At 37.3% G+C, this 16,744-nt stretch overlaps 1 protein-coding gene across 2 annotated transcripts; it reads left to right on the top strand.

Moving 5' to 3' along the window:
* Nucleotides 1-11,290: 11,290 nt before the first annotated feature.
* On the top strand, nucleotides 11,291-16,210 carry LOC112649511 (testis-expressed protein 13C-1-like). 2 transcript variants are annotated; one of them, XM_025431860.3, is made up of 4 exons: nucleotides 11,291-12,012; nucleotides 12,301-12,363; nucleotides 13,208-13,259; nucleotides 14,010-16,210. In XM_025431860.3, the coding sequence occupies exons 1-3, from the start codon at nucleotides 11,484-11,486 to the stop codon at nucleotides 13,210-13,212; spliced, it is 597 nt and encodes a 198-aa protein (XP_025287645.1). In that variant the 5' UTR covers nucleotides 11,291-11,483; the 3' UTR covers nucleotides 13,213-13,259; nucleotides 14,010-16,210. The 2 variants fall into 2 exon arrangements, with proteins under 2 accessions (XP_025287645.1, XP_025287644.1); XM_025431859.3 differs by having other exon boundaries at nucleotides 11,292-12,012; nucleotides 13,208-16,210.
* The last annotated feature ends 534 nt before the right edge of the window (nucleotides 16,211-16,744 follow it).

The raw sequence follows: 16,744 nt of genomic DNA, 5'->3' as shown, positions 1-16,744 counted from the left end.
TGCACCAATCTCTTCATAATATAACACCTTCCACTTAGTAGTGTGCCTATTAAGTGTTTATAAATATTAAATTGATTTGAAATTCTAGGAGAGAAGGATTTGGATTTGATACATTGGATGTCAGAGAGACCATAGAGGCTCTGGAAAAGAGAAAAGTAATGAAGCCACTAGTATCTCTCACCTGGATTATTGCCATAGCCTCTCACTAGCTTCTTACATTCTGCCCTTGCCACCTACAGTCAATTATCCAAACAGCGAAGAGTGTGATCCATTTGAAACTTAAGTCAAATGATGTGAGTCCTCTGTTAAAAAGCCGTCCAAGGTCTTCCTGTCTCTTCCTGATAATAAGACAGAATCCTAACAATGGCCTGGAAAGTCCCTAAGTGATCTAACCCTCTGCCATCTTACCTTACCTGCTAATACTCTTTTACTCTCCTTCCACTTCAACCATATTGGCTCCCACACGGTTGTTTTTTTCCCCTAAATTTTGTTGAGCAATAATTGACAAATATGATTGTATGTAGCTAAAGTGTACAATATAATGATTATCTATATATTTATAATATATATTATATATGAGATTTATAATATATATTATATATGTGTGTGTGATCACCAAGATCAAGATAATTGACACATCCATTACCTCAGTTAGCTTTTAGTGTGCGTGTGTGTGAGTGACTGTGCTGAGAATGCTTAAGACCTAATCTTAACGTCTTTCAAGCATAAAATAATGTGTTATTAACTATAGTCACTATGGTCTACATGAGAATCTCAAAACTCATTCTTCTTATAACTGAAAATTTATACTCTTTGATCCGTAAAGTTCCTGAACATGCCAAGAATGTACTGGATTAAGAGAATTTGAATTTTCTCTTCTTTGAAATTAATGCTCTTTCCTCAAATAGCTGCCTTGGATTAACTATTTAAACTTTATTAATATTAATAAAACACAGGAACTATTTGGTTCTATTCCTCATTCTTAAATGAAGTTAGTATTTCAAGTATAAGGCTGAAAAATTAGACTTAATTTATTAAGATACAACTTACATACCATAAAATCTACCCACTTTTGGCGTACAATTCAATAATTTTTTTGTAAACCCACCGAGTTGTTTAACCATCACCAAAATCCAGTTTTAGAACTTTTCCACCTACCCAGTAAGATCTCTTGTGCTGTTTGTAGTCAATTCCTGTTTTCATTCCCAGCCCCACACAAATACTGATCTACTTTCTGATATGGACAATTCACCTATATGAAATCATAGAGTATGTGGTCCTTTATGACTGGTTCTTTCACTTAATGTTTTTGAGATTTATCCATGTTGAAGAATGTGCCAATATATTTTTAAGATTATTTATTTATTTATTCATGAGAGACACACAAAAAGAGTCAGAGACATAGGCAGAGGGAGAAGCAGGCTCCTCATAGAGAACCTGATGTGGGACTTGATCCCAAGACCCCAAGACCATGACCTGGCTGAAGGCAGATGTGCAACCACTGAGCCACCCAGGTGTCTCAAAGAATATGTCAATATTTTAAAAACTGTTTTTGAAATCCTTAGCCTCAATTTCTGTTTATCCATTAATTCTATTTTTTCTTTATCTTGATTCATGGATTTCTGTTTCAATGATGTAATTAATCTTTTAATATTTTTCTTGGGTTTATTTTGTTGTTGATTTCTTAATTTATTTAGTTTAAAGTTTAGCTTATTTATTTACATTGTCTTGTTTTATAACAAAAGCATTTAATTCCATCAAAATCTTCTGAGGAGTTTTGCTGTATCACAAAACCAATTGTCATTATTTTCTAATGACATTGCTTACAGTTCTGTTTCCTTTTCCATGCACAGTTTTGAAAGATCAATTCAGATTTTTCTTTCAAAGTCAAAGTTGTTTGTTTTTTCCTTTACACTCTTATTCCCAGGGTTTTTTCTAATATAGTCATATATTTGACCATTATTATTTCTTTTTTTAATAATAAATTTATTTTTTATTGCTGTTCAATTTGCCAACTTACAGAATAACACCCAGTACTCATCCTGTCAAGTGACCCCCCAGTGCCTGTCACCCATTCACCCCCACCCCCCACCCTCCTCCCCTTCCACCACCCCTAGTTCGTTTCCCAGAGTTAGGAGTCCTTTTTTTTTTTTTTTTTTTTTTTAAAGCATGTTAGCTTGCAAATGGTTTGGGGCCCTAGTTTATTTATTTATTTATTTATTTATTTATTTATTTATTTATTTTTAATTTATGATAGTCACAGAGAGAGAGAGAGAGGCGAGCAGAGACAAAGGCAGAGGGAGAAGCAGGCTCCATGCACCAGGAGCCCGACGTGGGATTCGATCCCGGGTCTCCAGGATCGAGCCCTGGGCCAAAGGCAGGCGCCAAACCGCTGCGCCACCCAGGGATCCCGAGTTAGGAGTCTTTATGTTCTGTCTCCCTTTCTGATATTTCCTACCCATTTCTTCTCCCTTCCCTTCTATTCCCTTTCACTATTATTTATATTCCCCAAATGAATGAGAACATATAACGTTTGTCCTTCTCCGATTGACTTATTTCACTCAGCATAATACCCTCCAGTTCCATCCATGTTGAAGCAAATGGTGGGTATTTGTCATTTCTAATGGCTAATATTCCATTGTATACATAAACCACATCTTCTTTATCCATTCATCTTTCGATGGACACCTGAGAAATTTACTTGAGTTAGCTGCATAAAAATACAGTTAATGCATTTGAAATGAATGTTTTTTTAATGGTAATACAAAAAGTTTAATATGCTTCTTAAAGTTTAAACTATTAATTTTATTATTCAATTTCCTGTAGGTTAGGAGACTTTTAATCTTCTTTTCTTTTCCTCTGTTGTTAGAAATGAAAAAATACAAAAATCTACAAATATCAAAACATCCATGCACCAATCAAGAATTGATAATTATCACATATTTTCATATTTATTTCAACTTATTATTTTAATGACAAAACATAGGAAGTTGAGTTCTCCTTTGTCCACCTCCCAGTTCTAATTCTCTTTTTTTCTGCACAGAAGCAATTATCATGAATGTATTGTGTATCCTTCATGTCCACTAAAAAATACTTTTATATATTAGGTTTGTTTTTTGTACTATATATACATATAGTACTATATGTACTATATATATATATATATAATTAAGTATGCATTCTATTTAACTTTATATACATGTCATCATGGTGTGAAGCTCTGAAAGTTTTTGGTTTCAATCAGAATTACATTATTTGAAATCTGTGCTGATTTATATCAAGTTAATTACCTTTTATTGTTCTTTAGAATTTCATGGTATGAATGTATCACATCATTACACATGATTTCCATTGGTATACACCTAAATGGTTTCCAGTTTTTTGCAAGAAAAATGTTGGAATAAACCTAACACTGGCATTTTTCCTTTTGTACAGGTGAGATTATTTATAAGTAAATAGTTGATTTATCTAGAAGTGGTATACATATTTACAGTTTTTTCTGGTTATAACTAAATTACTTTTCCTAATTGTTTGATCAGTTTATACTACTTCAAACGACATATGAACATTTTCCTTTCTTTGATCTTTGATACAGTCATGCTTTTTCATTATTGTCAATCTGTTTGCTTTGATTGAAACAGAATCATGTTTCTGTTCTCTAAATACTACTGAAATTGAGCATCTTCTCAAATGCTATTGGTCATTTAAAAAGACCTCTTTATTTCCTATTGCTGTGTTATTATTTGCGTATGGCTTTTCATTATATATTTGTAAGAATTCATTATATATTTGAGATACTAATTTCTTGTAAGTTATACTGGTTGCAAATATCATCTTCTAATCTCTAGCTTCTTTTGTTGTTTGTCATGTAGATTTTTAAAATATAGACCTAGTCAAATTTATGAAACTTTTCCTTCATGGCTCTTGCTTTTTGTATCCTGTTTAAGGAATTCTTACCCAGTATCACAATAATATTGTCCTCTATTTTCTTCTATATCTTTCAGAGTTTTGATTTTGACATTTATCTCTGTGCCAGGTGTGAGAATAAGGTAGCTATCTAATTCTAAAAATGTAAATGAACTTAAATGAACATACATGTACTCATCACATAGTGTCCACAATTATCAAAAGTTGTGCAATTCTTTTTCATCTATACTCCAAAAACTGCGGGGAGAAGGCTGGAATATTTTAAAGTGAATCCTAGGTATCATGTCATTCATGCATCTCTAGTTGAGGGTATTTTTAAAATATAGCAAAACTGTCATAGTAGATGGATGAACAATGGCATTGTTGCTATGTTAAAAAAATCTTTATTATCATCCAATACCGAATCCATATTCAATCCTATGTATTGAATCCTACATATTCACATTTTTAGATTGTCTCAAAATTTCTTCTTACTTTATATTTATTCGGATTGGGATTCAAATGAAGTCAAGGTCCACATACGCATTTGTCTGTTGTCAGTCATTTGTCCCCACTTTATTTTTATGCCTTTGATTTGTTAGAAAAACTGGGTAGTTTACCTACAAAATACATTCCAACATTGACTGGTTGCTTCCTTGTCCTAGTGCTTAACTTCATCCTCTGATTCCTGTATGCTGCTAATTAAACCTAAAAGATAGATTAGATTCAATTTTAATTTTTTTGGCACAACGCATCAGAGGTGCTGTTGTATACTTTCTATTATATCATTTTATGGGGTAAATAATATCTGTATGTCTCACTTTTAATGATATGGTGTTTGATCAATGTGTTTGGATGGTGTGAATCAGGTCTCCCCAATATAAAATCCCCCATCCAACTTTCACCTACTGTCTCTAGCATCTATTGGGTAATGTTGCTTAGATCCATTAATTCATTAAGGGTTGAAAATTTGTAAATTTCTAATCTTATCATTCATTCTGCATTTAAAGCTGGAATTCATATATGAGGAAGAATTTTCCCTCTTTGACTACGTGATTATTCTAAAATAGAGTTTATACAGGATAGACAGGATAAGTGATAGATTTTTTTATTTTTAAAAAGATTTTATTTATTTTTTATTTTAGAGAGAGAGTGTGTATGTGAGTAGGGAGAGGGCCGGAGGTGGTGGAGAGGGAGAGAGAATCTGAAGAAGACTCTGTGTTGAATGCAGAGCCCAATGCAGGGTACAATTCCACAACCCTGAGATCACGACCTGAGCTGAAACCAAGAGTCCAATGTTCAACTGGCTGAGTCACCCAGGCACACCATAAGTGGTAAGTTTTTTAAACTCTATCAAAATCAGAATAATGAGTTGATGCTATAGCAACATCTAATGTTGACCAATGAGGTTTTTGATTTTTAAATATCACTATAAGTACACTTTTAAAAAACGGTGTATTTGAATCAATTGTAGATATTTTTATGCTCAAATTTTTCTATCTTTAGCTAACAGGAGCTCCTTTAATTGGCCCTGTATATTCTTTGACATGACCGCATTAAACCTTGATAGTTTCTCTTGTCTGACACAATTAGATGTACTTAGCTTATCTTTTTCAATTCCTTCTCAAGACTGAGTAGATCCTTGATAATGGCAGTAAATGACCTTGGGTCACCCATGTAGTAATTCCAATCACAGCTGTCATGTGACATATGGTACTCTGCTAGAGCAGATCAATACACCTCATTTACATGGTATGATTTGGGGGAATGCATTCTTTTCTATCTTAGTTTCAAACTGTTCATGCTCTCTTTGAATGAAAACAATGTATGGAGACAATGTACCTTTATGTAGGTAATCATAGTACATCTAATTGTATAGTTATAAATAGTTTTTGAAATGTCCTGGACAGTTTAGATATCCCATATAAACATCATACAGATCCATTATATTGATACCATTATGTTGTTTAGGCTGGAATAACAAGAGGTGGCTAGCATGCTAGAGGCCTTATTAAGATATATGTGCTCTAGATGGTGAGAGAGAAACCTACAAATATTTAGGGGCCTGCCATATCCATAAAATTTTTGGAGGTTCAGTGGTCATAAGTGTGCCAATATCCCCTTATAAAGTAAATGACAGAGCCTGGGTGGCTCAGTTTATTAAATGTCTGACTTTGATTTCAGCTCAGGTCATGATTGCAGGGTCATGAGATTGAACCCTGTGTTGGACTCTGTGCTGGGCATGGAGCCTGCTTAAGATTCTCTCTCTCCCTCTTCCTCTGCCCCTCCCCTGTGCTTGCGCTCTCTCTCTCACACACACACAAAAATAAATACATAAATAAAGTAAAAGACTTTTGCAACTTGCACCTTCCAACACACACAAAAAGGAGGAACAACACCTTCTTGCATTCTGGAGGTAGCATATTCTATACTTCAGAATATTACTCAGGTCCTATGATGAGTGTGAAATGTTGCCAGCTTTGGGTGGGGCTCAGACCAGGAAAAGGTTCTATAGCTGGTCTAGCCTATGGGGCCAGACTCCTTTCTACTTGGGCCGTATCAAGAACGATGCCATCTTTCCTCACTAATAATACTTCCAATACTATAAATGACATTTGTGGAATTCTCCAGTGGGACAATAACAACCAGGCCTCTGAGGACCTGAAGCAAGGGCAGAACTTTTGAAAAAACAACTCAGAGTGTTATACCAGGCTCAGGTATTCTGTTGAGAGATAGAATGCTTGGCCATGTGGACAGAAGTGAAGTGGCCCATAATAAGATGGATCCTTACGTAACCTTCCAAATCAAATTCTGGGGTAGGCCCAGCAACAATCTATTACAAGATAGAAGTAGTATCTTTGGGTTGAAACATCTGAAGGATCAGTGTGCACAAGCAAACTGCATAAGCAACTGGCTCAAATCCTGTAACATGTAACCACTATGACACTAGAGCCTCTGTCTCAGCTCATAAATATAGTTATGTGGGATTCCCATATGACCAGCTGAAAGAGGAAGAAAAAGCCTGAGATTGGCGTATAGATAAGGCAACCCTACATACAGGTTCAAACCTAAAATGGATGGCTATTATATTATATATTATATTATAAGTTCAACCAGGATAGCCTTGAAAGACAGTAGTGAGGAAAAATTCCCCCAACTGGTAGCACTTGGGGCATTGCACCTGTTCATTCATTCTGTATGGAAATAGAAGTGGTCTGAGGTTAAAATATATCTCAAAGGCCAGTAGCCTGGAAAGAAAAAGGTACAAGACTAGAGATAAGAATGACTGTCATTATTGGATATAGATACACATATGGGTGTGCAAGAAGTATGAATGTTTTAGTATCACACACTATTATGTACCAGAGAGCATCTGCCATGGAAAAAGCACTAAACAACCAAGTAGAGAAAAAAAGACTTGGCCAAGTTGATATGTCTCCATTATTAGTTACTTCAGTGCTATCACAATGGGCACATGAGCAAAGTAGCCATGGTAACAGAGATGAAGGCTACACAGGAGCCCAGCAGTTTAGACTCACACTTACTAAGATGGGTCCATCCTCTGTCCCCAGTGGAGGTCCAACCTTTCTGTAAAAGAGATCAAAACTGATATGGTATCATTCCTTGAGGAGACCAACTGTCCACTTTGTGGCAAATTGACTACATTGGACCCTTTCCATCCTGGAATGGTCAGCAGTTTGTATGCTAGGCACGGTTTGTCTCTCCTGCCTACAGCACCTCAGCTAGCACCAGTATCAAGGGGCTTACAGAATGTTGGATCCACCAGTAGGGGATCCCACATAATATTACAGCTTCCTCAGGAACCCACTTCACAGCAGTAAAAGTATGACAATGGCTCATGACCACAGGATCCATTGATGATATTGCATGTTATACTATGCAGTAGCTGCTAACCTTAGAAAATGTTGGAATGGCCTACTGAGTATGTACCTAAAGCACTAGTTGCGAGGAAGTACTCTGCAACAATAGGAGTGTCATCCTCCAAGACAATGTTCATATTGAATCAAAGACATTTGCATGGTACTGTATCCCCACAAAGAAGAATTCATACTAGGAACCAAAGTATGGGGGTAGGAGTGATTCCACATGTCATCACTCCCAAAATTTCACTGGAGGACTTTGTGCTTCAGTTCTCAACCTCTGGGATCTGAATGGTTAGAGGTCCTCATTTCTCTCTCTCTCTCTTTTTAAAAGATTTTATTTATTTATTCATGAGAATACACAGAGAGGAGAGAGAGAGAGGCAGAGACACAGGCAGAGGGAGAAGCAGGCTCTTGCATAGAGCCTGACGTGGAACTCGATCCCGGGAATCCAGGATCATGCCCTGAGCTGACGGCGGCGCTAAACCGCTGAGCCACCCGGGCTGCCCAGGTCCTCATTTCTCAAAGGGAAATGTTTTTAGCAGAAGACACAGCAGAAGTCATATTAATTATAAGCTATAGCCACCACCTGGGTACTTAGGGCTCCTTTGGTCCTAAGTACAGTAGCAAAAAGCAGTCACCATCTTGGGGTAATTGACCCTGATCATTAGAGTGAGGAAGAGCTGTTGTTACATAATAAAGTGGGGAGGGGTATGTATGGAAGATAAGTGGCCTGGGTCCTGCTGTCAGAGAAGCTACCAATTCTGGCAGAGGTGGTGTTTGAGTGTGAGAAGAATCTAGGAAGGAAGGAAACAATACTGATTATGGCAGGAGTTGTAGTTCATCACACTAATCTTCCCACTGTATCTGTTTGCGGAAAAGGCCCACCAGAATCCTGGAGGAGCTGTTCCCTGAATATGTATGGGGAACTGTATCTCTGAAGTGCAATTTCTGATAAACAGAGAAATGCATTGCCCAATTCCTCCTTTAAGGCACAACTTGTTGCTTAGGTGTGGGCTGGGATCAGCAGTCAGCTTCCAGATGTCAGCCCTTCAGCTTCAGAGATCAGAGTCACCTCATCTGAGATATGCCATTTCTTTTTTTTTTTTTTTAAAGACTATTTATTCATTCGATCTCACAAATTTCCGCCAAAACACAGTGGAAAATAAATGCCAGCTCTTTAATAACTGCATAAGGCTAGTGATCATCCTGCTTCATGTTACAAAAAGGAATTTTCATGTTCTTTTTTTCCTAAAAGATTTTATTTATTTATTCATGAGAGACACAGAGAGAGAGAGAAGCAGAGACACAGGCAGAGGGAGAAGCAGGCTCCATGCAGGGTGCCCGATGTGGGACTCGATCCTGGGACTCCAGGATCACGCCCTAAGGTGAAGGCAGGCATTAAACTGCTGAGCCACCCAGGGATCCCCAGTTATGCCATTTCTAAGGCTGCTCACATTTAGTGACTGCAGTGGAGGTACAAGGTCCTGACTTTCTTGGCTTGTTGGCTGTGAGTTCTGAGAGGCAATGCTTACTCCCACATGCTGAGTTGGGTTGCCCAAGGGTTTGACGGGCTTGCATTGGGCTGCATTGGGCTGCATTGAAGTTCAGCTTTTCCTCTGCCCAATTCTGCCCCTTGCTCTTCAAAGCTGTCATCCTATAATAAACATCTTGCTTTCTCAACTCCATCTCAGCATCTACTTCTGCATGGCCCCACCATGACATGAAAGTAAACTTAAAAAAAAAAAGATTTTATTTATTGAGAAAGAAAGCAAGAGCACAAGCAGGCAAAGGGAGAGGGTGAACCAGGCTCCCTGCTGAGCAGAGTGCCCGATGTGGGGTTCAATCCCAGGATCTTGGATCACAACCAGAGCTGAAGGCAGATGCTTAAGCAACAGAGCCACCCAGGTGCCCTGGAAGTAAACTTTTTATAGTTAAAAACTGAATTTATATGGAAACAAGCTATTTATTTATTTATTTATTTATTTATTCATTTATATTTTTCAGGAAAAAATGTATTGTGGGATCCATCCTTGTTCTGAAGTCTGGTTTGGTTCTACACTGTGTTTGAAGTGCCTCATTGAAAGGGGAAATCTTCTGCCCTGTTGGTAGGAATGCAAACTGGTGCAATGCAACCACAGTGGAAAACAGTATGGGAGTTGCTCAAAAAGTTAAAAATAGAACTACCCTACAATCCAGCAATTGCACTACTAGGTGTTTACCCAGAGGATACAAAAATACAGATTCGAAAGGATACATGCACCCCGATGTTTATAGCAGCATTACCAACAATAGCCAAACTATGGAGAGAGCCCAAATGCTCATTGACTGACAAGTGGATAAAGAAGATGATGCATATATGTTCAGTGGAATATTACACAGCCATCAAAAAGAATGAAATCATGCCATTTGCAGTCACATGGATGGGGCTAGTGTGTATTAGGCTGAGCAAAATAAGTCAGAGAAAGACAAATACCATTATGATTTTATTCATATGTGAAATTTAAGAAACAAAGCAGATGAACATAGGGGAAGGGAAGGAAAAATAAAATAAGATAAAAAGAGTGAGGCAAACCATAAGAGACTCTTAAGTATAGGGAACAAATTGAGGGTTACTGGAGGAGAAATGTAGGGAAGATGGGGTAATTGAGTGAAGGATATTAATGAGAAGGGCATTTGATAGAATGAGCACTGGGTGTTACATGCAACTGATGAATCATTAACCTCTACCCTGAAACTAATAATACACTATCTTTTAACTAATTTAAATTTAAATAAAAAGAAATAAAAGAAATAGGTCTTTACATTTGCCAAAAAAAAGAATGAGAGAAATATTCACTTTTAATAGTAATGATGATGCTGAAGAACTGTTTTCTGAGTTTTGAATTCTATTTTAACAGGTTTATCTGTTCAAAATTATACTAGAAAAAGGGGCCGCTGGAGTTCAGAGGCTATGTCTTACTGGTCTATGTATCTCTTTACCACCTAACACAATGCGTGCTCTAAAAAAGATAGTTCATATTTTTTTTATTATTATACTCATTGTAAGTTTCAAATTTATGCCGCATGAATGAACTCTCAATTGGCAAAATATAAATTTTGAGCAAGTTTTCATAAATTAAGAAGTAGACCAATCAAAAATAATTACTGGACAGGATGAGCACTAGGTGATATGCTGTATGTTGGCAAATTGAGCTCCAATAAAAAATAATTAAAAAAATAATTACTGCATTTCTGCAGTGCATCTTAGGTGCTTGGTAATGGTAATAATGGTAAAAGAGTCCCTGCTTTTATATATTTTCTAAACTAGTTGTGGCATGATATAACACAACATACCTATTAAATTAATATTGCCCAGGTCAGTTTAGTAAATGTTCAGTGTGCACCTGTATTTACTGTCAGTTCCGCCAGCCCAGCCCAGCGCAGCCCCAGACACGAAGAGCCAGCCGAAGACAAACAAGTTGTTTTGTTTTGTTTTGTAAACTTTGTATCCACTGCATCCACGGACTCCAGCTTTATCCTCACACAGCGCAGAAGCAGTGGGCTCCACTCAGGGGTGGCTAAACCCTCAAGCCACTAGGTGGCATTCAACTTCCCATGAAGGGGTGGTGATAGTTGAGAGGTCAAGGTCATAGGTCACATCCTGTAGCTGTGTACTTCCTGAGATCCAGCAGGTCAGAGAAGGCTGTACTTAGAATGGCTGTAAATTTTAATGATCCAACCTGCGGCTTCTTTCAGAGGGAGGTTGTAGATTTCATAAATAAGCAAATACTTCAAAATGGAGTCAGTCCGCACTTCTACTCGATGCAGATGTGCGAATCCTGGGGTGATATGGAGAAGAAATTGCGAGACATCCTGACTGATTCGACAGTGTCAGAAGCCACCAAGGAGGCTTGTGCCTGGAAAACCCTGGCCCTGGCAGTGCACATGGCTGAGAGGCAGAAGCAGGAAGATGCGGAAAAGGTGAAGAAGCTTCAGGATCAGCTGGATGAGCAGAATCTGTTTAGTAATGTCTTGATAGGCATGGTGAACAGACTCAGAAATGCGCAAGAAAAGGAAAAGGAGAAGGCCCAGTTCCAACTTCAAGAGAGTCTCACAACCCTCCGTGGAGTAGAGGAAGAGCGAAATTTATTCCGGAATGAGCTTCTCAGGGTGCTAAGCACTCAGTCCTCAAAGCAGCAAGGAGACCTGGAAAGCAGGAAGAGAAAGCAGGCACAAACATTAAGTATGTTTCTTTTTGCTCAGGCTGCAGCAAGTGACTGGGGGTTGGGGGCAGGCCGTGAAGGGAGTAGGCCCGGAGTCCGCTAATCCTCCTGGGCCTGCTGCTCTGCGGGGGGAGGCACAGGAGCACAGGAGGGGAAGGGGATTCCTGGGTGGGGCAGTGGCCAGGAAGGACAGAGTTCTTGCTCTGAGGTCTTAGGAACCTGCTCCAAGGCTGGTCAGCAGCCACCCCTTGCTCCCTCTGAGTTCTCTTATTTATTCACTCATTCCTCCCTGCATTTTTTTCTCCCAGGAGGACCAGCAGAAGCTGCAGCAGCAATTCCTGCTAGGAAATATTCCAGAAACAGCTGGAAGGGTAAGCATTGCCACACCAAGAAATTCCTGTCCAAAAGGTTTAAACAAGATCCTGACTTCTCTTGCTCTGCAAGACAGACTGCCAGGAGCAAAGCTGGGGACTGGAACTGTGACTGGTGTTTTTCAGTGAATTTCGCATGGCGAAAAAAGTGTTTTCAGTGTAAAAAAATCCACTATGCAAGGGAAAGTGGGGACTCTGCCCTCAATTAGGGACCTCACTAAATTCTCACAAATTCATTTCGTGATGCTCTCTTCTGATTTAGAAGTGGAGCAGGAGCATGTTTTTGATTAGGTGTTATGTATAAATGGTTGAGCAAAAAGGAAGAAAGACGAGTCATCTTTAACCTTGCTAGCAGTTAACAATTTACCTACTTACTTCCAGCTCTACATAGATGAGTTATAACAGTTAGATAGATTTCTTACAAAAATGGAATCATCTTGAAAATTAAGTTTACAACTTGTTTACAAATGTCCTTTTATTGATTTGATAAAATTTGGGGAAAAGTACAAAAAAGAGAATAAAAATACCATCCCCTAAAAACAATCCTTAAGGCTCAGAGCTGCCCATCCTCTAATGTTGTGCACAGACGTTTGCGCGCACAAACACATGTGTGCCTGAATGCAGAAACGCTATTTTGATTTCTAAGATGAGATTAAACCGTGCATATATTTTGGGATTCCTCTTTAAAAAAAATGGCATTCGTTTAAATTTGGAAAATTCATGGATTAGCATCCAACCACCCGGAGACGATGTCCTCCAATATTTAGTTGCATTTATTTTCGAACCTTTTTTTGCCTGTCTCTATGTCCATATTAAAATTTATTCTTTTTTCTTATTTCTAAAGTATAAAACTAAAAGTAAGCAACAGCGGAGAAGCAAAAAGAAGAAATTAAATTGTAAGCATAATCTCATTATTCAGAAAACCATTATTGTTTATCTATATACACGTTATACTTTTTAACGTATATATCATTTTAATGTTAATAAAATGTTCATAATTATGTTAAGCTAAATATATATGCATATTATTTTTAAAGTTTACATATGTAATATATATAGTTTTAATAATTATATATATATATATGTGTGTTTGTGTGTGTGTGTGTGTATTTGTTTGGCTTAACATCGTTCCCCATTCTTTTTTCCCCCTTTGGCTGTTCATTCCTTAAGTGGGTTTGCTGGAGATTAGTTTTTGTTGTTTTGGGTTTTTTTTCCTTTCTTTGGTCTGTTCAAAGAACTGGCCCCTGATTTTACTTATCAGTTCTATTACTTGTATGCTGTCAAATTCATTTATTTTTCTCCCATTCCTTTTAGTTTCTTGAGGGTTTGTTATGATTATTTTTGTTTGCATTTTAAGTTCTTGATATTATGCTCAGTTCGTTTATTTTCATCCCTCATTTATTCTTCCTGCTTGGGATTCTAATCTGATGCTACTAGTTGAAATGGTAAAAATTGAGACAGGAAAATTTTACCATGTAAATGTGTTTGACTATGTTTTCTGACTATGTTTCACCTCTGTGGTAGCTGTGCAATGACCACAAGCTGCAAATATGAGAGAACAAGCATGGTTTATTTTAATGCAAAGATTAGGACATTTCCACTGAATTTTTCTTTGGCAATAACTTTCTTTCTTTTTTTTTTTTTAGAAGTGGCAATAACTTTCTGAATCTCCTGTGTTTATTTTAATATGGAACAAAATATTTTGAAATATGTAAAAATGCCTCCGACTGTATTGTTTTTAGGGAGTGCTCAATGCAAAATGAATGCATAGTATTCGTTAGAATGGACTGTCAGCCAAGTTGTGTGTTTTAAGATGTTAATGTTATGAAAAGTCATGAGAATCTATGGAAGTAATCCATATGAATTTACTGCTTGAGAACTTTGGAAGTTGTAATAGTAGAAAGAAAGCATTTTTTCTTACTGATTCTTGATATGAGTGTCATTGTGTTTTCTAATATTTTAAGTTGCTTTGAGCGATTTTAAGAAAATGAAATGTTCTGGTCACGGATAAAGTCTGTATAGATGTAAGAGCCACTGAAACATTAATGTTTGCTACTCAAAATTATATGTGGGAGAAGCAATTAGAATAGAATAACACTAATGAAATAGTTATAATGGGGAAAACACTTATATTCAAAATTAGGGACTCAAAGAAATTGAGGTCCGCATTTTCGCTCAGGAAAATGAAAATTAGAAAGATTTTTACAAGAGCCTTGAGGGGCAATAGTTTTCAGTTTATATATATTAAGTAGTGTTAGGGGACTCTTATCTGGGACACTAGATGACCTCTGCTTTTAGATTCCCTACTCTTCTCTTAGACATAGGATGTCCAGATAAAAGATAAGATGCCCAGTTAAATTGGGATTTCAGATAAACAACATGTTTTTTTTTTTTTAACAACATGTTTTTTATTAGTGTAAGTATGTACCAACTATTGCATGTATTTTTACTTGTAACTCTGACAAAGCTACCTGGAGGGAGGTTGGCATTTCTTTTCCTTTTTAAGTAAAAATACTTAAAAAAACAGTATAGACTATTCTGGCAGAGAGGAGCATTTGGACCTTTACAGTTTGGACCAACATTCAGGAACCGTGGATGAAGAATCGAACAGAAGAACAAGGCAGTGGAAGCATTTAAACGTCATCAACAGTGAAATCTGAGTGTTTGAGTTAGGTGTGGCAATATATAGCATGGCATGGCAATCATGATCAGTGAAAAGAGATTTGGAAAAAGTGGAGATAAATTAGAAATATGTACTCTTGCCCTGGAAGTTTCTTGCTCTGTCAGCCTAAACATCTCTGAAGTCACCTTACCCATCACTAGTAACGTTGTGGAAAACTTTATGCTCCACTCCAGCCAGGACCCAAATTTTGGCTCCTTAAACTATTCTCCATTTTGAAGGAACCGGGGCTTTTCAGAGGGTAGCTGGCACCACATCTGGGGGCAAAGGCAAAATGAGTCTGGAACATCTTGCCATTTACAGAACTGAGAATGGTGACTAAGGGCTACTAAAGACAAAGAGACCCGAGAAGGCTCTCACCAGGCAGAGTGATATATTGGGCATTGAGAAAGAAACCCACTTGAAAAAGTCATTCATTGGGCAAAATGTGAAAATTGAGCATTAAAAGACACCCCCACACACACACCCACAAACACACAAATTCCCCAAGCAACAATTATAGTCTATTGGAACAATAGAATCCATTAAAAATGATAAATCCATGATGGTATTCATGATTCACAGGTGATGTAAGTGTGCTAAAAGATGCTTGTAGTACACACAAGAATTTCCAATATTGTCTATAAAAATGCTATATATTGATCAACCCAGTTCATTCAACTCCTACACTCCACTTTTTAGTCCATGAAGAAGTTAACAGATGGTTGAGGCATATGGACTATATTATTTATCACTATGAGGAAGGCATTAGTTTTAGCTTGGAGAGAAAGATGTGGGGAAATGTAAAGGTGAGCTTCTTTTTGTAAGGAAAGAAATACAGAAAGATGTCTTAAACTGGTGGGAGTAATATTCTTCAGTATAAAAATGTAGCATTTGGGAATTTGAGAATCTCTGGGGTTAAAGAGTTTATAAAGGTTTTGAAATCTTTTGTATGTTATATTACTAGAAACAAAATGTTATAAATGAGTGGATTTAACAATATTTCTTGGTCAGCAAAATATGTGAAGATCAACCTAAGGAGGATGCTAGTGTGTTTCCATTTTTTGTGACCAGTTTATTGAGCTTGCATGCTCAATAGTATCTTTGAGTATGATACTTGTCTGATATTCATCTAGCTGGTATGAACATAGCTAGCATGAATAAACCAGTTATTGTGAATCCACACTTCTTCATGTGTTCTGTGTGTTGTTATTGCCACATGGAAAGAAGTCTTAGAGGAAGCAGGGTAAGATCAGCATATTTGCACAACACTATGTCTCTCTCTCTCTTTTTTGCTTTGTTTTGTTTTGTTGTTTTTGTTTTACTGAGAGAATGTGGCTGGGGAGGGGCAGAGGAAGAGGGAGAGAAATAATTTTTTTTTGAGGGAAAGAAAGAATTTTAAGCAGGTTCCATGCTTAACACAGAGCCCCATGTAGGGCTTGATCTCACGACCCTTAGATCATGACCTGAGCTGAAATCAAGAGTCGATGCTTAACCGACTGAGCCACCCAGGCATCCCAACACATTATTTCTCTTAAAAGTCAAACACCTATAAAGTTATTTTCTCTGTCTGCTCCCCTCCCTGAAACATCATTAATTTCTGTTTTGATTTGTGGCTATAAGAATGGTCCAGAACCTAATATGTGTGGGGTTATGAAATGATCAATTTCTCTTGGGAAGTTGTGGGAATTGATTCTTAGATTGTAAATTTATTGAAAAATC

The sequence above is a fragment of the Canis lupus genome, chromosome X (genome assembly GCF_003254725.2).
Source record: "Canis lupus dingo isolate Sandy chromosome X, ASM325472v2, whole genome shotgun sequence".
Classification (NCBI taxonomy): Eukaryota; Metazoa; Chordata; class Mammalia; order Carnivora; family Canidae; genus Canis; species Canis lupus.
This window is presented reverse-complemented; position numbering and strand designations above follow the sequence as displayed.